At 41.6% G+C, this 24,665-nt stretch overlaps 1 protein-coding gene and 2 pseudogenes across 1 annotated transcript; all 3 read left to right on the plus strand.

Moving 5' to 3' along the window:
- The first annotated feature begins 5,536 nt into the window (after positions 1-5,536).
- Positions 5,537-9,008, plus strand: LOC139446483 (uncharacterized). Its single transcript, XM_071227793.1, has 4 exons — positions 5,537-6,043; positions 6,269-6,415; positions 6,719-6,752; positions 8,920-9,008. The coding sequence occupies exons 1-4, from the start codon at positions 5,537-5,539 to the stop codon at positions 9,006-9,008; spliced, it is 777 nt and encodes a 258-aa protein (XP_071083894.1).
- A 3,056-nt stretch (positions 9,009-12,064) lies between these two features.
- On the plus strand, positions 12,065-22,394 carry LOC139444983 (serine/threonine-protein phosphatase 6 regulatory ankyrin repeat subunit B-like; annotated as a pseudogene).
- Positions 22,395-22,658: 264 nt separating this feature from the next.
- LOC139446484 (uncharacterized) lies at positions 22,659-23,718 on the plus strand (annotated as a pseudogene).
- Positions 23,719-24,665: the final 947 nt, after the last annotated feature.

Here is a 24,665-nt window from a genome sequence, read left to right on the forward strand (position 1 = left end):
TTGAAACCTTACGAGGGATAGTTGTAGCGTAACATAAACACGTACATGAGAATACATTTTATAATACACTGGACATGCATGTAGTAAGTAGAAAACAAAATACGTTGAATTTGCACAAACCACAATATTTAATTCTCATATATAGAAATGTAGTTTTCAGCGAAACATTTTCAGTCTCTTGGTGATGATATTAAAAATAAAATGTTTGGAATTCGTTGTCATAATAATACAGATGGACATATTTTTCAGTGAATTTGTAAAATAACTGAATATTCAGGCGTTTAATAAATTTCCTAAGTGAAAATTTTGCAGATTTTGACTGTAAAAATATAAACAAAATAAAATAAGCAATGCCCAGGAGAAATATTTACTGTTTTACTAATTTGTGTTGCAAGTCAAAACAGTGTAAACAAAAATCGCACAATTACCAAGCGACATATCAAAACTTCGTCACCACTACCGATGCTACCCACAAAGATACCTACATTTCCTTATTATTTCCCAAACTGTATTTCATTTTGTTGATCAAATGTGACCATACGCCCTTGTACTATCAATAAAAGTAACAAATGTGCGTACGAATTGCGCAGCACAGGTCACGAACTGGTTTACGTTTTTGCTATATCATCCAGGTATTCACAGGAAAAAACAATAACAAAGGCCACAACTAGTCCCAGAGAATTGCTTTAGATCAGTGCCCCTTTAAAGATTTTTTATATTCTTAAACAAACAAATAGAAAAACTAAGCGCGATAAATCACAAGTCTCTTAACGGCGTCAGTCATGTTAGCATGTCACACAGGGAAGTTGTCTGTGATTTCCTTGAGATAATGGGGACTGACAAATCAATAACAATGTCAGCTGATAGGGTTGAAAAAGGAAGGAAAAAATACTTGTGTTATCTAGAAAGTGCCATGTCACAGTGACATGTCCATGAGTTATCTAGAAAGTGCCATGTCACAGTGACATGTCCATGTGAGGTGCAACTGATCCAGGTGTCAGTAGTGAAACCCACAGGTGAAAGTAAATCTCAGATAATAGTTTTGACATCAAACATAAGCATGTATTAGCATTCATTATGTATAGTTGTATGGCTATGAATAGCATTTAGGCCAAGATCTAAATAATTCAAAAATTACAATTTACTTCGATTACAATTATTTATTATATTGAATTTACTTCATACAAATTCAAATTTACATTCCCCATACTTTCAAACATTTCCGACATAGCACGTCACAGTGTATGCTAATATACTTAATGTAGTTGGTATAATGGTATAATAAGGTCATAACTTACTGCTATTTAGTTGAATAGATTGAAGTGTGATCTTTGTTTGCCTTTTCAAGATTTAACAGGTACCCCAGCTCAGTTGACAATACTTTTCATTGATGTTTTCAGCAGGTTTTTTCCCTTCAGGGCGTTGGATGCATCAGCGATGTCCGAGTTTCTGAACGCCTTAGCAATGTCAGCGCTTCTGGGCGCGTCAGTGTTAGCTTTGTCTCTGGACTCCTCAGCGTTGCTTACGTCTCAGCAATGGCTGCGTCTCTGGGCTCCTCAGCGATGTTGGCGCCTCAGGACTCATCATTGATGTCGGCACCTCTAGAAGCCTCAGCAAATATTTCACCTCCAGACTCCTCAGCATTGCCTTTATGTGATGTCTGCACCCCAGCGAAGCCAGTGACTTCAACGTCTCAGCGTTTAACTGCAACTCTGAATCCCTTAGCAATATCAGCAACTTAGCAATGTCTGCGCCTCTGGACTCATCAGCGATGCCTCCCCCTCCCAACACATCAGCGATGCTGCCACCTCCATGCTCCTAATGCTGTGTCTCCGGACTCGATATCGGCATCTCAGAGATAGATGCGCCTCTGGGCTCCTCATCGTAACCTGCGCCTCTGAGCTCCTCTGCGTTGCTTATGCCTCTGGGCGTTTCAGGGATGGCTGCGGTTCTGTGATCCTCAGCAATGTTTGCACCCCAGTGAGGCCGGTGCCTTCAGTGCCTCAGTGTTTAGATCAGCCTCAAAATCCCTTAGAGATGTCAGTGACTTCAGGTGCCTCAGCGATACATGCGTCCCCAAGCTACTCAGCGAGGCTTGCGTCTTAGGGCTGCTCTGCCAGGCTATTTGGTAATGTTGATTACTTGACACCAACTGTAGCAACAACTTTACACTTCTCCAGTGGCAAGTGCTTCAGTTTGATGTACAACCCCCTACTGCTACCAAAATTTTCTTTGCGCCGTACAGCTGACGTAATGATCCCAGCCTTCACTCTTCCACCTCACCTCAGGACACATCTCAGATGAGGGAAGGTAGAGTCGAATGTCTTTGGAGGTGTCTCCTTAACAGAGTTTGTCACCAATGTCACAACTTGACAGTCACCATATCCATCTACAATATCGGTTGGGTGCTTGCTCTAACAGATGACAACACACACTCCTTCCTGGCCAGACAGGTTGGCCCCCACAGAGTGGAATTTCCATCCCAAGGCTTTTTCATCTCACATGTCAGTCCCTAGGTCAGTCCAACATTGACCCCATTCCCACTTGCCAGAACTGACAGATCCAGACATATGTCTCCCCGACTCCGGATCCGCAGACATAGGCAGTTGATGTGTCCAGCATCCCTGGGGAAGAACTAAAAACATATAGTCTTCTGTCACCTGTACTTCTCCCCAGGGAGATGCAGAAGGTCAAGGCAACCATGCACCCCATTTTGTTCTTTAACCGCGCCTTGTTGGCCACAAGAGGGTTGTTTGTAGACCTCAGAAGTCTTGAGGGAAGTGATCCAGTAGCTCTACCAGGGTGGCCAAACCTATTCATCCATCTTGACAGCCGGTTACCACACCCAACGCTACAGGTTTTATCTTCACACCTGGTTCATCTTAAGAGAGTGTTTGGCACTAAGGTTTATCTGGCGCAGGCAGTTAAGGCCGTTGCTATGGTGCTCATAACGTCGACAAGAAACCTTTATGAGGATAAGTAGCAACCCTACGAAATCCTTTTTGTAAAGGCAGGGATTGGGATCCCACTATATCATCTCCTCAAGTCTTGGCTGAATACCTCCCTTTTCTGCATACCATGCTACACCTATGAGACAGCACCATTCCTACATAATTGGTGGTTTTCAACTCGGTGTTGGCAGTTCCAGAAGACCCGGAAGATTACCAAGACCCCAGGCTCTTTTGAGTTCAGGTTTTGCCCTCCTGCATGGGATCTGATTGTGATACTTGGGTGTTTGCACGTTCCCCTTGAGCCAGAATTTTCATTACAGCTACTGGGACAGCCTGGCCGGTCTGTCACCATCTCACTATTATCTTTGTTTATGCGAGCCGAGGATGACAAGAAATTTTTATTGTGCTCTGTGTTCACACTGTGAGTTTACATCCGTCACTCCAAGACTGTCAGTTGTCTTTAAGACCTCCAAAAAGTAGCTGCAGCTCTGTGCAATGTGATGCATTCAACAACTGCCGGGAACGAATGCAGAGTTTATGTCACTGAGGGCGACATCTGAAGGTTTGCCCTATGCCATACTGTCTGATACAGATGCATTTAGGAGTAATGCAGGATATAACTAATGTTATATTTGGGATAACACTTTCTTAGTAAAGTACAGATTCTAGTACTTTTTTTGGGTTGAGTCACGTCTGGAATTCGAACCCACACCTGCCAGGGTGAGGCACCTAATCGCCAGCACACAAAGTCAGCGATCTAACCCACTCAGCCCTGAGGCTTCCACAAAATGAAAGTCCGACAACTGGTAGTCTAGATCACGTACTTTGAGTACCCACCTGACAAGTGTAAATTGGCACGGCTCCCATGGCCGAAAGCTATGAATACACACCGAAGTGGTAAACGTCTGAGACCTGCATCACTTCGCGCTTTCCTCCCACATTAAGCTGACACGCCGTGATATAACTGGAATACTGTTAAAAGCGGCGTAAAACCCAACTCACTCACTCACTCACTATGAATACACAATGCCATTTAGAAAGTGGTCAAATGTAACTAATATTATATTTGGGATAACACTTTCTTAGTAAAGTACAGATTCTAGTACTTTTTTGGGTTGAGTCCCGTCCGGGATTCGAACCCACACCTGCCAGGGTGAGGCACCTAATCGCCAGCACACAAAGTCAGCGATCTAACCCACTCAGCCACCGAGGCTTCCATTTTGTGTCAGGGGGGTACTCAAAGTACGTGATCTAGACTACCAGTTGTCGGACTTCCATTTTGTGGAAGCCTCGGTGGCTGAGTGGGTTAGATCGCTGACTTTGTGTGCTGGCGATTAGGTGCCTCACCCTGGCAGGTGTGGGTTCGAATCCCGGACGGGACTCAACCCAAAAAAGTACTAGAATCTGTACTTTACTAAGAAAGTGTTATCCCAAATATAACATTAGTTACATTTGACCACTTTCTAAATGGCATTGTGTATTAATGCAGGATAATTTAATTTTTTTTAGTTAAGTTTAAATATTTTTCCCATTTGTACTCGTATCTTGCATTACTATGTCTAAAGACCCACCTGTCGCAGACCTGCCTCCGCACAATATCCTCAGAAGTGTCACAAGCAGTTATATGAAGATTCCATGATCACGCAACTGAGAGGGTCGGCTTCACAACTGGTTGGAACAACTTTTTCTTCAGCTGGACCTCACACAGCTTCGTTTCTGTCAAAAATAAGCAGTGAATGCATTAAGGAGTAATGCAGGATAAGTATATAAATGTAAAAAATATTTAGATTTTACTTAGATTCTTTTTCTGCGGCCAATCTCAACATATGTGCACAAGGTACGCATATTTGTGAGTCTCGAAAACCCTGTATTTTTTTTTCGGTTTCAAATTAATTCAAGGTGCTGAAGGATTATGAATAGAACTAAGAGCTGTTCAGGGGGTTGTATACCCTTCTTATGCTTTTTAAAAGCATGAAAGCTGAAGCTTCAAAGCTTTCAAATATCAAAACAATATTTATCATTCTAAGAACCTCTATTACATCATTGCCTTGAATCTTGTATTTTGGCTGCAATCACACTAAAATTAAACTTTCAGATTTTCTTAACACAAGTCCTCTTCACTGTCAGCCATTCAAGGTACAAAGGCGGGAAAAACCTCACTTCTTTTTTTCCTGATATCAATCACTAGGGACAGATTATTGGGGAGGTGGAAGGGAGTACTTCTGATGTAAAAGAGAGAGTATTCTTTGAAATATCAACAATGATAGGAGACAATAGAGCTGAAAAGCTGAAAATACACCGAAAGGCAAAAGAAAGATCACTTCTGAAAATACTGATAAAACTTAACAGACACCGGCAGTTACATGTTCTGTGGTCAATAAACTCATTTAACGTTCTACTGCTTCTTTTTGTTGCCTTAAAGTCCATTTAACAATTGAGTTTAAAATGGAGTGCTTTGCCCAAATGCAGCCTACAAAAGTGCAATGGGACTCAGCTGCGGAAAAGTCTTGTCAAAAACATGTTGTATGGGTATAAAAGACACCCAAAACTGTTAAGCTGACTTTCGTTATTTCGATTCATCAGCCATGCCAAGATTATCAGGAAATGAGAGACAACAAGCAATTGGAAGACTGCAAGCAGGCCAGTGTGCACAGGTCGTTGCAAATGCATTCAATGTCAACGTCAGAACGATATATCGTTTGCAACATCGCCACACCACCACCAACACAACCGACATCCGACCGCGTAGTGGTCGTCCTAGAGTCACTACTCCCAGACAAGATCAGTTCATGATACGCCAACATCTGCAGAACCGATTCCAAATGGCCACTGAAACAGCTTGGGAAACCATTGGCAACCACCAGCATGCCATCAGTGATCGTACAGTCCGACCTAACTGCCAACAACATCTCGTGCCACCGTCCTGCTCATGTAACCCATCCTGCGAAATCGTCACCGACAGGCCCGACTGCAATGGGCCAGGCAGCATCAAAATTGGCATCAACAGCAATGGAGAAGAATCATCTTCACTGATGAAAGTTGCTACTGTGTTTCAACGGTGGATGGCAGAGTCAGGGTCTGGCGAAGGAGGGGTGAACGTTATGCTGATGCTTGTGTTATGGAACTAGACCTGCGGGGCGGACCAAGCATCATGGTTTGGGGTGGTATCGGACTGAACCAGAGAGTGGGACCTGTGGTCTTTCAGAATATTGGTCCAGGCATGGGTAATGGCATCACAGCTCCCCGCTACATTAACCAAGTCCTCAGACCCCAATATAGTGCCTTTTTTTGCCTCTCATCAAAACCACACCTTTCAGGAAGACAACTCCCTTCCCCACACTGCCAGAGTCACCAGGGACTTCCTCCAGCAGCACAACATCCAAATCATGCCTCGGCCTGCCCTCAGTCCGGATTTGAATCCCATTGAACACTTGTGGGATGAGATCCAATGCCGACTCAACAACGTACGCCCAAGGCCGTAACTGCATGTAGCGTTACTGAGGACATGGGCCCATATCCCAATGGCCTTCATCAACAGGCTAGTCCACTCCATGTACAGGAGATGTGTGGCTGTAGTCAACGCCCGTGGTGGCCACACCAGGTACTGATTTTGAACCCCCCAGCTGGGGGGGTGCCTCCCCAAATTCACAATTCGCAAAAAACATTCTCCAGACTGTTAATTTCATGTGGGTCAAACACTGACTTTCTCCGATGTCTTTAAAGATATTTATATGATACATCCACATGACGTTTCTTTGTCCTTTCAGTGTAGTTCAGAAACTCTGGCTGAAGTCGACATAGGTAAGAGGAAATGAGCTTTCTTTGCCTCATGTAGCAGTGTAGTGTTTGCAAGGGACTAGAATGGTTCTGTTAGAAAGAACAAACAATAAAGAAAAGACTGGATGAGTCTATTCAAAATGGGGTGGTTGCTGATAGAATATCTGTCCTGTTGAAGTACTGAGTGAAGGGCGAATCTATAGCCCTCAATTGTCACTTGGCGAAACTTATCTTGTCACAGATGTAGGAGAAAATCAGCAACCATTGGCATGGTAATTGGGTATCATCTAATTCTAATTGTCTTCCCCACTGGACGAATTTGTCCCATCTGTTGTCGCAAATAAGGGAAGATGAAGGTCTCCAAGATCAAGCAACAGTGGAAGAGGCAGACTTAGAGAATCCAGAGGCTTGCATATTCTGCGAGATAATTTCCAGGCAGTTAGATGTAGACTGGTGAGATTGTTGTACAGTATGTCCGACCTGGATTGACATAGATCTCTGTGATGTGGTAGGGTATGTATAAGCCCAAGGAGGGTATGTATAAGCGAAGAGACCGGTCCAGCTCATGGACGGAGTGTCCAGTTGGAGTGCAAATGAATCCTGTACAGGGCTGACGTAAGTGGAAAGCAGATGATAGAGACAAGTCGCAAATAAGTCCAGGGCCCACTTGCACAAAGCGATCTTAGCGCTAAGATGATAGTTACTCCCATACTTTAACATAGGCTTACAATAGTCTCAGCGCTAAGATCGCTTTGTGCAAGTGGGCCCTGATGTGTAGTGTCCCACATCTATGTGATTTGAATACATTCGGATAAATAGTCTAATTTCTAAGATATCTATCTCACACTATACATTTCTTGTTTTTCTTCGATCCTGGTGTGGAAACATCCCAGAACAAAGTCTCCAGCTTCAAAAGCACAACTCACCCCAACACATCACTGGGTTACGCACCACTACGATTTGATTACCTGACATATCCAGCACCCACATTCTCAATTCTATCGCCTGGTGTCATAGAGGTATACCTGAACAGAGAATATGTTTTCATGTTATGGAGTCGTCACGCCCCCTCTGCACAGATTGCAATCGCCACTTTTATACCTTTCACCCGCATCCTATTTGTTGTGATTGTAGTGGAGTGTGTGATATTGATACACAATGTCAGCAGTGTTACCCTGTAAGAATCGGCTTTCAAAAATTACCTTCGCAAGAGTTAAAAAAGGGCGGCTGATTGTCAGTTCAAGGCGTTGTGTAAAGATTCCGAGCATGGTCCTTCCTCCATGAAGAAACTCAAACGAATTGTGTTATCCCATGTTACTGTGCCTTCATCTTCTTGCAAAAAAAAAAGAAGAAGAGTTTACTTCGGCGACAGTTACATTGCTTTCCATTGAGGAGGACTTGCCCTCCCACTCGTTTTTGATTGCCGACTCTCCAGCCTCTGTGTGGACCACGCCACTTGCAGCTCACTGAAACCTACAGTCGTCTCACTTTCAACTGACCACCAGACCATATAATATCGTCTGCCGCTTCACCAGATCGCCATAATAAATCATTATCGACAAGTCGCCATACTTTGATAGACTACCTCTGAGGATCGATACCTGAGGGATCTCAACTCTTCGGTTCATCAACATATTGACACATCAACAGATCAACACATTTATACATCAATACCTTGTCCGATCAAGAACTCGACTGTTCATGTGACCTCGCCAGCTTGACACACAGAGTGTTACAAGATTGTCATTCTTCCTGTCCAAAACTTCTCTCAGGATCAACAGACCTCTCATCGTGCTTTGGATTGTCAAAGCTCTTAAAGTCTGAGGGATGATGTGCGACGTAGCTCACAGACTCGTTCACCCTCTTTTGACTGCCGGGATTCGACTGACCACCATAACCAAAAGGATTATTTAGAGCTCATTACAGCCAAGGTTCAGCGGATAGATAGGACACTCTCGGCATCCACGTTCTTCCTCTCCAGATATGATTGTCAGAACTGTAAGGTGGTAAGCTGCCATGACACCTTGGGTTGTTGTTCTTACCAGTTCATAGTTGGTTTCCTAGGGATCGCCGTTGTCATTCTACCTGAAGGACTGACCATTCACCCGTTCCACCTCAATGACCTCAGCTCTCTCCAACTAATGATCACATGGATTCTCCCTACATCTTTGGACCTGACTCCAACTTTCAGACACTGGTCCACACAATGTCTTGGTTACTGGATCAACACTGCTTCCCCTCAGCAAGGACTCCAGGACTACCTACTTCCTCACCGACTAGGACTCCTTTCGATCTGGGTACTGTCTCAGACCCACTGCACTTGGGGATCCACCGTCATCAGTCTCCTCTCCAAGTGATTATGATATCGCCGATCTGTCGGACATGTTTTAGCTGATTGCCGATCAACTGGGCCTCTCTGGGTTTTTTTGTCTCCGGTCCAACTTCGAATTTTCTTACCCTGCCACATAAAAAGGTGTTTACGGATAAGGGTACAAATTTGGATCTGGCTTTTGCTTCCTTTCGATGCCATAGGGACAAGTTGCAACCTCCTTGTTTCAGCTACTCTGAGAGTGGGGCCCATGGTATGTCCTCCATCTCATCGGCCCCAGATTTAGACAGCGACATCCACCTCTACCAAACCCCAAACCTTGACCTATTCACAACCAGTTTCAACAACCAGTTGCCTGAATTAGATTAGCTGGCATGGGCTCGCGATGCCTTAGTCGTATCATGGGAAGGTCCCCACAGACCATAAAGCCACTGCACTTCTGACATGTGGTAGGTGAAACAGAAAACGCCATTACAGAAATCACCACACACAAAAACACTGACTGATACTCGTGTGAAATTGCCCTCAAGATATACCCAATAGCTAGAATAAACAAAAAATAATAGTGACCATAATAGTGTGACTACATCACCAAAGTGCTAGAGTCACCAGGGAGCAGCTGCAACAGGGATGCCTACTCTCAGCACACACAGAAAAGAAGCGAGGTTTTTCCTGCCTTTGCCCATTGAAGAGTTAGTCCAAAGTGCTATTACAGGTACAACTAGTTATATATACCCGACAGTGAAGAAGACTTCAGTTGAAAATCTGAAAGTTTAATTTTAGTTTGATTGCAGTCAAAATACAGGATTTATGGCGATGATGTAATAAAGGTAGAGAATTTGCTTCCAAGGTGGAGTAGGCAAAACCAACTTGGTCCAGTGTCATACTAACTGGCGTATCTGCCGAGAGACCCATGTATGACTCTTGGGGGTTATGCATTGGTGTAGGACATGATAGACCCCGCTTATACCAATTAGTATAGGCGCCCATCTCAAGTATAAGGTGAATGATCAATTCCAAGTCCTTGAACTTTGTCATGGGAACACTCATCCTAGTCAAGTTGATCTGATGAGACTGTAAAAGTCTTTGTTGATGGATGGTAGTTGAGAAAACAGAAATCCTTGTGTCATATTGGTGACCGCTCAATGGACAGCAACCGCAACTTATCATCCATTTTGGCACAGAGAAGATTGTCATTTGCACGACAGATGACTTTGATTGCGCAAGACAGACACACAAAAACAAAGTATTGAAGATAGGTACTATTGAGGGGGGTGTCAACAAATCCTGTCTGTTCAGGTCTGATTGCAAGTGACTCCACTGGCTCAGGAGGTGACCAAAGGGAGGGGAGATGGTAAAGTTCTTCTTAGAGAAGGAAGAGCAAAGCTCGCAACAGTTTTCTTCTATGCAGTTAACATCTCTGTACTTCCAACAAGAAGCACGAGGGTCTACAGACACCATGAAGCGCCACACTTCTCAAACGTAGAAGGAGAAGCAGACAACAACATAGCTCGTAGAGACACAATAAATAACAAACACTAACTAATACTCATGTAATACAAGCCCCAATGAAGTCAAATAAACAATTTCTTGAAGTAATACCATATTTATTCAAGTATAATATGCACTTGGGTATAAAATATCTGTCATGTGTAATAGGCACAGACTTTTCTTTGGTATCATTTCAGGCTGTCATGGTCCGTCATAGGAAATAGCATATCAACAAATCTGTATTGAATTACGCATGTTAATCCTGTTGTTACACTATCTGGTAATACAAATATGTTCACATCTGACCTTCTGTTTGTACATCTATTTTATTCAAAATTTCATTCAATAATGTTTACCTAAATTACCCTCATCCAATACTTACAACTTCTGTTTAACCTGTCCCATAGGGTCAGCTTTACCACATACCTTGACCACGCCAAATCACATTATTCACAGCAATAACAATCATATTTTCGGTAGTGAACTTTACCGGACACACTTTTTCAGATCATATAAGCGCTGTGGGAACCCGCTTCACCGTCTCACCCGCTTGGTGAACTATCGCCCTATTGCATGTAATCAGTGTTCGTTTAACAGGTCATTAGCACCTCCTAAACATGCATGCGCAAGTAAGTAAACAATGAATTGCAGATGCCCTCCCATTCATTTTTTCTTGAAGCCACACCCGCCATTGTTTATATCAACATGACGAACCAATCGCATCACGTTTGATGCGATCACTCTCGTGATTACTCTGATCGGATTAGCAGGATTAACGCTTTGAAAAGGTAAGAATGTATGGAGAAGCCTTGCTCTAAACAGGCTCAAAAAGGGGTGTTGGATCGTAAAGGTGTGTCAGTTTCCCTAAGACCAAAAAGCAGGGTTAGAAACAAAGAGTTTTTGTCCACTAGTCCTTATAATGATAACATATAGCAAAACCCTCAAATTGGGTCAATTTCTACTAGTCCTTAGGATACCTTTACTATTGGGCAGTTTGGTAAGGACTATAGAACTAGTGCTAATTTCTAACGCTGAAAAAGGAGTCTTGGATCCTAAAGCGAGAGCCACTGGAATGTGAGCCATGGTAACTGTATAGCGAGAAAGCGGTCACACTATAGCGTGGTAATTGAGCGGATACCACTAGCGCACCAATGCAGTTTACCGGGTACAGACCGCTCAATCATCCGCTCACTTATTTGGGCATGCATGTTTAGGGGGTGCTAATGACCCATTAAACAAGCACTGATTACATTTGATTTTTCTCACCTTTGCACAGAAGAGCTAGAAGCTGTTAGTGCTTGCTATTACGGAACAACTAATTATGTATAGTTGACAGTGAAGAGGACTTCTGTTGAAAATCTGAAAGTTTAGTTTTAGTGTGAAAGCAGCCAAAATTCAGGATTTATGGCATGATGTAATAGATGTAGATGATTCGTAAGAATTATACATCTGGTTTACAAGTGATGCAGTTGCATTTTTATGTTACATGGAAACCTGCTTGTTTGTTCAGATGGACCTGAAAGTGACAACTTCATCCCTGCATGACATAGTTGTTTGAAGAACTAAAGCTGAGATGGCCAGTTCACGTGATCTCACAAGTGTGTCCTTGATACAGGAGGATGATGACCTTGAAGAGGAGACGATGGAGCTCATCCCCTCAGAAGGTATTCCGCCGAATGCAGACTCAGGTACGTTTACCGTTTCATCTGACAAAGTACAAGTAACCTAGTTTCTTGACCTAGTTCAGTCAAGGACCAAGTTTATAACATGGCCCAAACACCTGAATCCAAGAATATAGGGGCAATACTTCTACATCTTCCCGAGGCAAGAGAGTTAACTGACTTTAAAAGTCCAGTTTCCACCCTTGCCAAACTAGGCTGGAATTACTGGGATCGATCGTAGCGCCACCAGTGGCTATTATCAGCTGTGTCCCTTCTGAGCCTCTCCTATTGACCAATCAGATTCCACCTCTCATATCACTTGCGTTTGCTTCACACAAAATGGGGGCGCCCAGTCAGGACGATCTGATCGATAATCAAGATCTATATTGTGATAAAACGGGTCTTACATCGCAAAATGCATCAAATCACGTGAGCACCTTGATTAAAAACATGAAAAGATTGGGGATATTGCTGACAACGAGTTGGTGGTGCACATGCTTTGCAAATCCTGCAATCGACCGAAATCTGCACGACAGTTTACGAACCGAATTTCAATTTCGGTGCGCGATTTTGATTGGACTATGCATATACACTATACTCCTTAGTCCAGACAAAATGTAACTCCATAATACCAGCCTAGTTCGGCAAGGGTGGAAACTGGACTTTTATAGTCAGTTAACTCCCTTGCCTCGGGAAGATGTACTTCTAAGAGAGAATGTCTTGCTCCATTCCATTCATAATTGCTTTATGAATCAAACGACAACCAAAGCCTAGCCACTTTTTGAAAAGTAATCATGTAGTATTTGTATTTATTTGACAGGAGACAACATATTTTCCATTATTAAATTCAAAATGGACGTCACTATGAAAGACTTAAAAATTGGACAATAGATTTTCTCAGACTTTGTGATGTTGTGTTGAAAGAAATAATGTTTCTACAAGTTTACATCATCATCATCATAATCTTAGTTCTGCTGTGTTTTTAACAAGGCTTAACAAGGCTTACAAAGACATAACCACAGGGGCTTACTACCCATAAATTAGCAGCAACAAGCTATACATCCATAATACATGATTAACAATCCACGTTGTTGAGGTACAATGACAAGGTGTCAGCCAAGTCCCGAGCTTGACCATTTAATCCATTTTGACCAGCAAAGGTTGCTGGGACCAATTCTAACCAGGAATCAGTGCTGGGGTAGTGAAGTTGTGATTTGAACACAATACAAAACATGAAAATTGAACACTAGATTTGTTAAGGCAACATTTTTTACACACATAATGTCTCCTGTAGAAGGTGTGCTACACAGGTTATTGCCTTGTTATTATTTGTAGATAATTTGTTAAATATTAATCAGTGTAAAGCTACCATCATTTAAAATGTGGTTGACAGGTGATGTCCCGAGAGCCATCACTCTCGTCAAGACGCAGAACATATTCACCGGACCGACTGCAGCAGGAACAGTTGGTGAAGGTAAGGCTCAAAAGAAAATAGTCTTGTTTCTCAGGTGCTGCTGTATATTCACGGAGTCCCCAACACATTTAGTTTTTATTTCCATTTTAAAAAGGAAAGAAATCCTGAAATATTCCGCGTTTCCAACACACGGCCCTTGCAGTGAAATGCTACAATTCTTCAAAACAATGCATTCCAATATAACGTGCAGTTACTTCCCTTTACATGCGCACTGCTTTACTGCGCGTCTTGTGTTATGGCCATGGTGGCCGTTTACAAATTTGGTTAATGAAATCATGATGTTTATGATAAAAAATCACTAGACATGATGATTTACAAATTCAATGGTATTTGTGAACCGCAGGCCGGACAATGTTTCATATGCACAGATTAAGAATACATGTGTATTTGTTTCATAAAATAGTGAGTGAGTGATTATGATTTTACACATAGTACCCATGTCAGGAATCGAATCCAGTTCTTTGGTGTGACAATCGAACACTTTAACCACTAGGCTTCCCGACCGCCCCTTCTCGTTAAATAAGCTGGAAATAGCAATCAGTTACTATATTTTCAAAAGCCATTGCCTGAGAACCAGTTCTTTTGTTTTGTGGCGCCTAAGTAACATAAGCCATGTCAATGCCTCAACAGGTTTAAAGAAACCACAAGTGCTGGTCATGCACATGGCCATTTAGCAAAAGTTTCTGTCAGCATTGATATAAAAAACAATCTTCACAGTCAAAATAAGTACTGAGGAACAAAAACTGGTTCTAAAGGTCAACAAAATATGATGTAATCATAAGAAGGAACAGACATTTACAGAGCAAATACACTGGAAATAGGTTTCAAAACATCAGAGCTTTAGCATTGTTAACATCATGTCACAAATAATTAACCATGTAATGATGACTGTTTTTGTTTGTAGCTACCCTTGACCTTCAAATAGATAATGCTGAAGAAAGCTTTTTTGAAACGGAGAGCTTCAAGACTGTAAAACAAAAATTAAAGGATCTTGGCCATGTCACCATCTGTGGTGCTTCAGGAGAAGGTAAAACTACAGCAGCTCTTGTGCTGGGTTCACAGTATAGACAAAGGGGGTACAAGCTTGCATTTGTGGACAGAATTGAACAGTTTGACTTGGACAGCCTCTTGAGTTCATCACCTAGAGTATTTCTTATCATTGATGATATGTTTGGTACTGTTGGACTATCGACAGATGTTTCACAGCTGAAAACATTCCTCAATAAGCTTGATCAACACTTAAGACATTGCAAAAGGCTACAAAAACAGCAAGCTAGAGGTAGAGGTCCTGTCCGAAAACAAAAGCCAACAAAGGATATTCGTGTTGTCTTCACATCCAAGACATATAACTTCCATGATGGACTTGCTAAGCTGCAGTATGAAGGATTCTCCCTGTTCAAGGGACCAACATTGGTGGATTTAACAACTCAAGAGAGACACAGATATACTCAAGCAGAGAAGAAGGCTATATTTGAGCACCACAGGAAAATACATACAGAATATTCTGATGAAGACTGTGAAGATATACCTGACTTTGAACTGTGGGATACCGATTCAAATATGTTTGGATTTCCTCTCATTTGTAAACTTTATTTTGAATTTTCATTCTTTCACCATAATACAAAGGACTTTTTCAAGAAACCACTGTTTTATCTCAGGCTGGAAATCAAAAACATGCTGGAGTCAAATAGTGATCGCTCCGCCATACTGGTTCTGATGCTACTGTGTGATGATAAGTTAAATTTGGCGGAATTGGAAGCAGACGGCAAGGACCAGAAACTGGACAACATGGTCACAACTGTTTTAAAGTTGATGCCATCAGCATCACGTTTAGGAATGTACAAAGAAGCAAAGTGTCTTAGAGAAACATTTTTTACACGTGGCGATGCTATTGGATTTGCCCATTCTTCCATATATGATGCTTGTGGTTGTTCGTTGTATGACATCAGTCCAACATTTGTGCTGACTCACTGCAGTGACAACTTCATATATGAGCGAGTCCAACCACAACCAGTAGAGGAAACCAAAATCGATGCTCATCTCAACCTGATATATATCTCAGAACAGTATTATGATATCCTGACTACCAGGCTTGCAGAATCAATAAAGCATGGGCGGTTTTCAAAATCAGTGACACACCCCATCCTCCAACACGAAAAGTTAGCCCTTCAGTTGCTTAAAAAGCTACAACCTGATGGATCCATGGATGACTGTTGGTTTCACAAGAGAGATAAGGGAAAATGCTTTTTGTCTTGGGCTGTACTGGGACACAGTCCAAGGTTTGTCCAAGAAATAGAAAACAGAACTGGAGGAGAATTTACTCAAACAGAGATCAGTGAAGCCATGGAAGGTTGTGTGATCAACAACAACCTGACAGTATTGAAATGGCTTCTATCCAGAAGTAAAAATCCAGACATTGATTTAATCAAGAACAGATGGCTTTTGCAGGCTGCTGTACATGGGAGTTCTGAAACACTTGTTTATCTAATAGAAAATGGTGCTGATGTGTTTACTACTGATGCACACAAGAGAAACATCATACATTTAGCATGCATGACAGGGCAGAAGAAGACACTAAAGGTGTTGACAGAACACAACATCAAATTCTTTAATGATGAAATGAAGAAAGTTGTAATCAACTCTATTAATGGTGAAGGGATGACTCCACTGATGATTGCAGCACTCACAGGATCTCACGAGTGCTATCAGCTATTGCAATCAATGTCTGACAAGAAAACCAAAGACAAGAAGGGAAATGACATAATTCACATGGCCTGTTATGGTGGTAACAAGGCTATAGTACAGCATCTTGTGTCACCTTCTAACATCAGTACGAGAGGACGGAATGGATTGACTCCAATAATGATAGCAGCTGTCTTTGGACATCAAAGTGTGTTTGACCTCCTAGTATCAGAGCAAGCTGACTTGACACTGGTGGACAACGATGGTGATAGTTTACTTTATGTTGCCTGTGTGGGTGGTAACAGGGCTTTAGTACAACATCTTGTGTCACCTTCAAATATCAATACTAGGGGACAGAATGGATTTACACCAATAATGATAGCAGCTGTCTTTGGACATCAAAGTGTGTTTGACCTCCTGGTATCAAAGCAAGCTGACCTGACACTGGTAGCCAACAATGGTGACAGCTTACTTCATGTTGCCTGTCAGGATGGTAACAAGGCTATAGTACAACATCTTGTGTCACCTACTAATATCAATACAAGGGGACAGAATGGATGTACACCAATAATGATAGCAGCTGTAAAAGGACATGAAAGTGTGTTTGACCTCCTGGTATCAAAGCAAGCTGACCTGACACTGGTGTACAATGGTGATAGTTTACTTCATGTTGCCTGTGAGGGTGGTAACAGGGCTATAGTACAACATCTCGTGTCACTTTCTAATATCAATACTAGAGGACGGAATGGACGTACACCAATAATGATAGCAGCTGTCTGTGGACATCAAAGTGTGTTTGACCTCATGGTAGGAACGCAAGCTGACCAGACACTGGTATCCAACAGTGGAGATAGTTTACTTCATCTTGCCTGTATGGGTGGTAACAAGGCTATAGTACAACATCTTGTGTCACCTTCTAATAGCAACACCAGAGGACAGGATGGATGTACACCAATAATGATGGCAGCTTTCAAAGGACATCAAAGTGTGTTTGACCTCCTAGTATCAAAGCAAGCTGACCTGACACTGGTAACCAACAGTGGAGATAGTTTACTTCATCTTGCCTGTGGCGGTGGTAACAAGGCTATAGTACAACATCTTGTGTCACCTTCAAATATCAATACTAGGAGACGGAATGGATTGACTCCAATAATGATAGCAGCTGTCTTTGGACATCAATGTGTGTTTGACCTCCTGGTATCAAAGCAAGCCGACCTGACACTGGTGGACAACAATAGTGATAGTTTACTTCATGTTGCCTGTAAGGGTGGTAACAAGGCTATAGTACAACATCTTGTGTCACCTTCAAATATCAATACTAGGGGACAGAATGGATATACACCAATAATGATAGCAGCTTTCAAAGGACATCAAAGTGTGTTTGACCTGCTAGTATCAAAGCAAGCTGACCTGACACTGGTGGACAACAATGGTGATTGTTTACTTCATGTTGCCTGTATGGGTGGTAACAGGGCTATAGTACAACATCTTGTGTCACCTTCTAATATCAATACTAAGGGAGAATGGATTAACACCAATAATGATGGCAGCTGTCTTTGGACATCAAAGAGTGTTTGACCTCCTGCTATCAAAGCAAGCTGACCTGACACTGGTAGCCAACAATGGTTATAGTTTACTTCATGCTGCCTGTCAGGATGGTAACAAGGCTATAGTACAATATCTTGTGTCACCTTCTAATATCAATACTAAGGGAGAATGGATTAACACCAATAATGATGGCAGCTGTCTTTGGACATCAAAGTGTGTTTGACCTTCTGGTATCAAAGCAAGCTGACCTGACACTGGTGAACAACAATGGTGATAGTTTACTTCATGTTGCCTGTGAGGGTGGTAACAAGGCTATAGTACAACATCTTGTGTCACCTACTAATATCAATACTAGGGGACAGAATGGATATACACCAATAATGATAGCAGCTGTCTTTGGACATCAAAGTGTGTTTGACCTCCTAGTATCAAAGCAAGCTGACCTGACACTGGTGGACAACGATGGGGATAGTTTACTTTATGTTGCCTGTGAGGGTGGTAACAGGGCTATAGTACAACATCTTGTTTCACCTTCTAATATCAATACTAGGGGACAGAATGGATTGACTCCAATAATGATAGCAGCTGTCTTTGGACATCAAAGTGTGTTTGACCTCCTGGTATCAAAGCAAGCTGACCTGACACTGGTGGACAATGATGGGGATAGTTTACTTCATGTTGCCTGTCAGGGTGGTAACAAGGCTATAGTACAACATCTTGTGTCACCTTCAAATATCAATACTAGGGGACAGAATGGATGTACACCAATAATGATAGCAGCTGTCTTTGGACATCGAAGTGTGTTTGACCTCTTGATATCAAAGCAAGCTGACCTGACACTGGTGGACAACAATGGTGATAGTTTACTTCATGTTGCCTGTGAGGGTGGTAATAGGGCTATAGTACAACATCTTGTGTCACCTTCAAATATCAATAGAGTGATCCCTTGCTATTAGACTCTTCGATAAAGCGCTACCTCGGTTACTACGCGCGGTATCGCATGGCTCCCAAAATTTATGTACACTTTTATTACTGAGAGTTTTACACAGCCATGATTGTATTGTTGTTCGTTGTTCATTTGCACATAACGCTTCTCATTGCATAATCAACCGTTTATCGCTGAACGGAGTTCTAATAATTTTTTTAAATTCCCGGAAATACGATTGTTCTACTAGTTAACTTTTCACACTATACATCCTTTGATCTTAGAAGCGCATGCATGCAATAAAAGAGAACCACAAGTTTATTTTCTTAATTAGCGGGCAATCCAATTTGAGGCGACACTGTCAACTCATATGTAGTTGCTGTCACAACACGGCGGTCATTCCTTTTGATTCGAATCAAGTAACTGTATCAAACCAATTAATCTGGCTTGAATGTGTATGAATGCGCATAGTGCTGGTCAAAACTCTTGTTTTCCGTATTTTAAGCAACATGACCAATCAATGCCACTGAATCACTCTGTACTTGTGTAATGAATTGTGATTGGCTCTTCACACATAACGTCTGTTACTACCATTATCGATCGATATTTTCATGTAAGTAGACTACATTCACATTGAATGTGACAGTTAAGGCTTGTAAATAATAGCAAACGGCGAAAACATAATGGATCGTGAGATTGGCCGAGCGGGCTTCCCCGCCTCCGCCTCGGTTAAACGGCTCATCGTCTATAACGCCCACCAAGTATTTGGACATCATTGGTAGCGTTGTAGCGAGGGACCACTGTACTAGGGGACAGAATGGATGTACACAAATAATGATGGCAGCTGTCTTTGGACATCAAAGTGTGTTTGACCTCCTAGTATCAAAGCAAGCTGACCTGACACTGGTGCACAACGATGGTGATAGCTTACTTCATGTTGACAGGGTGGTAACAAGGCTATAGTACAACATCTTGTGTCACCTTCTAACATTAATACTAGCTAGAGGACAGAATGGATTGACTCCAGTTGTGATAGCAGCTCTATCAGGTCATCAAAGTATGTTTGACCTCCTCATATCGAGGAATGCTGACCTGACACACTGGATAGCTATCATAATAGTTCACTTCATTTTGCCTGACATACGGTCACGACAGCCATAAGTTTAGAACTGTGTCACCTGCTAACAGAAAGCACAGCCCACAAAGAAACACAGTTGTCATACTGTCAAGAATTTCTTTCCAATTTATCTCTCAATGTTTTGAAAGATAAATTGCTCAACTTCAATTTTATTTTTTCAGAGAATTGCATGATGATTTCCCCTCCATTCCTTGGATAGGGTCAAATGAATATTTGTAATTTGTCATACTGACCATGACATTGGAGTCTCCAGAAACACTTGCTATTGATGTTATCAGAGAGATGGTTGTATCGGTCACGGATACAAATGACCCAAGTTGTTATCATTGTAAACAATTCTGAGAATACTACCTCTATGTAATCACACAAAAACTAAATTTTCAGATTTTCAATAGAAGTCGGATTTTGTCAGAAAAAATATATTGTCCCAGAAAATTCTTGAAATTCTTGTATAGTTGTTCTGAAATCATATTTATTAGTAGTTTCAAATCCTATTACGAGATAATTTCCCCTGAAATATCCAGTTCTGACGTCACTTCTGGTCTATACGTTCTTCCGTCTCTGACATCCCTTCCGGTATCGTTATGTCGTCCCTTCCTTATTCTTCAGAATGCGATGTTCCCTCCGGAATATTATTTCCTACTTCCTGTTATCTAATCGTCACTATAACTTCACTTCCGGTTTGCTATTACTTCGGGATCTGACGTTGCTTCCGATCAATACAGATCTTATACTTATTCGCAGTGGACTATTTATTATTTACCCTAAATTGATGAGCTTTGGTAAGAAAAATAGACATTTTTTTTGTAAGGTATCATATGCATCTGAGGAAATGATAGAGATAAAGTTATGCTGAAGGGTAGAGGTAATATATTTATCTAAAAGTGCATTACGAAGGGAGGAGGATTCACAAATTAATAATACATGATATTCATTTTCAATAAAGTACTTATTTTAAGATAAACAGAGAGGGCAGAGTCTTTCTTCATATGGTGTGGCATGGTATCTCCCAGTATTTACTGTTATTGGAAAGTTACTGCATCTGAAGCGTGATAAAATCCTTTTTAAGTGAGATGGAAGTGGTGAATTTAAGTAATATTCAACATATAGTAGCGATTTAAAATGTTTATAGGAATAAGAGTCAGATAAACTGTTCACATTTACACTCCAGGTGTATACTCATACACATTTACACTCTCAAAGCTTCTGCTTACAGTCTGGTACCAATAGGTGTTCCTAGTCCATCACACTCAGTAGCTAAGATGATCAATAGGTCTACTTATGTTTTGATGCTACTGATGTCAGATTTCAGCCACTACAACAGGCCCCAGGAAATATATCCCTTGAAGTCTGGCTGGATATTACACAAGAAATTGCTGGGGAAAGTGTTTTGTGAAGCCCATTGACAACTAGCAACTTGTTCTACCAAAACGGAAGTCCAGTAGGCGAGAATCATTGCGAAAGCCCGTATCTCATGGGCAGAGCAGGATTCAAGGCGAGGAGTGGAATGTTGTGCCTGGAAATAACTTGCTGCAATGGTAGACTTTAGCCAACCCACGACAGTGGTTTCAGTAATGTCCTTGTCTGAATGTGTCTTCAAGAAATGAAAGAGTCTTCTCTGATGTCTTCTGTGCGGATCTGTAGCCGCGAGATGGGACAGAGGAGGATAGTCAACCATTGGAGCCAATGCAGGGATGGTATTGCCATCTCTCAAAACGTGAGTTATCTGTCTTTGGCGGCCACTATAAAAAACATGATGCACATGTGCTGGTCAATGGGTATCTACTTCCTGGACATGTAGTGCCATTGAGAACGTTAAACATCAAGATGCCATCGAAACAGCGATACTGTTGTATTTGTAGCAATCATTGTAGAGATTTGCCAATGGCCGGAAGATCACTATGCACAGATTCCCTGCAGATATACGACTGAGAAGGGTTTGGATTCAAATGTCAAACTTGTCCGTTCCAACTTTAAATATTCAAGAAATGACAGCACCAGATTATGCTCGGAACACTTTGATGGACAGCAGGGAACGAGTAAACTTCATCCTTTGCCAAGTGTTTTTCCAAACAGGACACGACAAACTTAAATTTGTTACATAAAAAAATGTATCTAACTTTAGACCTTGATATTATTTCATTTGCTTCAGTCATTTTGGTGCCACCAAAGTGTTATTGTTAAAACAAGTTATTCCATTAGCATGATTAGGCTGTCCTACAACTTTAGGAGTTAAGACCCACGTATTGTACATAATTATGTCAAGTACTGAGTTTAATGGTTAATATTTCTTATTTTAGTCAGGATACATTTGGCTGTAATAATGTAAATTCCAAATTATATTTATACATAATTATACATAAGTAAGAAAATTAGATAACATTCTTAAATAAGTACATACATTTCTGAAAAACATCCCAGCTGATGTTTGATTATTTTATCTTCTTCTACAGAATGTTTCCCATCTTGTGTCTGGAACCACATGCAAGACTGTTTTGGATCACGGTATTGTCTGGAACCACATGCAAGACTGTTTTGGATCACGGTATTGTCTGGAACCACATGCAAGACTGTTTTGGATCACGGTATTGTCTGGAACCACATGCAAGACTGTTTTGGATCACGGTATTGTCTGGAACCACATGCAAGACTGTTTTGGATCACGGTATTGTCTGGAACCACATGCAAGACTGTTTTGGATCACGGTATTGTCTGGAACCACATGCAAGACTGTTTTGGATCACAGTGTTGTCTGGAACCACATGCAAGACTATTCTGGATCACGGTATTGGCGAGGATCTGCACGTTGATAATGTTGATGAGATTGCTTCACATATGGAGGATACAAATCTGTGTGATGTGTCTGCAGAGGATTCACATATACCTGCAGGAATTGTATCGAGACTTGAACCTTCCCTCAGTCATCATGACTACTGTGGTTCTCAAACGTTGACCAGTCTTTATGTTAATAAATGCACCCAAACATTGTCAGAACCAGTCGCATCAGCTGGAAGTCAGACATTAGATAATGAAATTATCTATTGTAATGCAAGCACTCAAACAGATGAGCACCCACTCGACAAACTCACAGTGTTGGTATTCAAGCTGACAGACCAACATTGACCTATGAGGATATCAGGTGCTCTAATGAAAGTGTTATGTTTTACACTGGAGTGCCAGATTCATCAACATTTGAAGCTTTGTTCGATGAAATGCACGTTGATGAGCAGATTTACTCTGACACATCCGATGGTGGGAGGCCACATGTTATGAGGCATATTGATGAATTTTTCATGTTTCTTATGAGACTGAGATTAGGTCTGTTACTAGATGACTTAGCTTACAGATTTAGAATTTCACATGCAACTTGAAGCAGTCTCTGCAACAAGTGGTTTGACTATTTGTATGTTCAGCTCTCATTTTTGGTACAGTAGCCAAGTAGGGAAAATGTAAATGCAACTATGCCAGATTCATTTAGTAGAAATTATCCTTCCAGTAGAGTGGTTGTAGATTGCACAGAGATATGGACAGAGACCCTGAGTTAACTTCAGCTACACTCACTTTTATACAGTGACTACAAGTCACATAGGACCTACAAGGCATTGATTGGGATAAGTCGAACTGGTGTTGTAACATTCTCTCCAGATTTGTATTGTGGTAGTATCAGTGACAAACAGATCACCAGACTTAGTGGTCTTGTTGAACTGTGTGAGCAAGGTGATGCTATTATGGAAGATAAAGGTTTTTTATCTCTGATTTAACTACACCTAGAGGTATTGACTGACCTCATTATTCCCACATTTAAAACTAAAAAGCAACAACTGACTCAACATGAGGTGAATGTAACTACAAAAAATGCCTATTTGAGGATTCATGTTGAGCACCAAATGGAAAGAATTAAGAACATTCGCATATTACAAGGAACTATTCCCATCACATTTGCCTCGCAGGTAACAAAAATATGGCATATATGTGTATGTTTGACAAATTTGCAACCGCCTCTTGTTCTTAAATGATATTCATTCACATGAAATGTAGGATGGACAGATTCATGAAACAATTGACTGATGACAGTATGTTTGAAAATGTGCTTTGTTCATATTGTGCAGTACACCAGTTAGGAAAGCTTGTGAACTGTGAACAGTTGAGCCAACACAAAGGGAGATAATTTACTGAAACTATACTAGCCACATAAAGAAACTGTGCACGGAGAAAATATATTCTGGATTGAAATACAACACAGCAAGAACAATATGATGCAGACGCTGTAGCAGCTGAATGATCGGACCATAAGAAAATGTCAACGGGACCTGAACAACATCTGTTACGATGAAGTCAGAAGATCAAAACGGAGAAGGGGGTCAAACGACAAAGTCACAAAGTCAATAACGGGTATGACCACCCTGTGCGTGAATCACAGCAGTGCATCGGCGACGCATGGAGTCCACCAAATGGGCATGGACGGCCTGGGGAATGGGCTGTCATATTCTCCTCAAATCCTGTGCCAAGTCACGGACGTTATCTGCAGGATGTGGAAGACCACGCAGACGGCACTCCATTTCATCCCACACATGCTCTATTGTGGAAAGATCTGGAGAATTTGCAGGCCATGGCAGTAACATGACATTGTTATGTGAGGACGAGCGTTGTCCTGTTTAAATGTCAATCCCGGGCCATGACGTTGCAGGA

This window comes from Haliotis cracherodii, unplaced genomic scaffold, assembly GCF_022045235.1.
Source record: "Haliotis cracherodii isolate W230 unplaced genomic scaffold, xgHalCrac1.p SCAF_6, whole genome shotgun sequence".
Taxonomy (NCBI): domain Eukaryota; kingdom Metazoa; phylum Mollusca; class Gastropoda; order Lepetellida; family Haliotidae; genus Haliotis; species Haliotis cracherodii.

What these genes read in the sequence shown, in the direction of transcription:
- LOC139446483 (XM_071227793.1), top strand. Translation starts at nt 5,537, where the DNA reads ATGCCAAGATTATCAGGAAATGAGAGACAACAAGCAATTGGAAGACTG. An exon ending in TCCAATGCCGACTCAACAAC is followed by an intron (nt 6,416 to 6,718) that starts GTACGCCCAAGG and finishes TTGTCCTTTCAG; the next exon opens with TGTAGTTCAGAAACTCTGGC. An exon ending in TCTGGCTGAAGTCGACATAG is followed by an intron (nt 6,753 to 8,919) that starts GTAAGAGGAAAT and finishes TCCAACTTTCAG; the next exon opens with ACACTGGTCCACACAATGTC.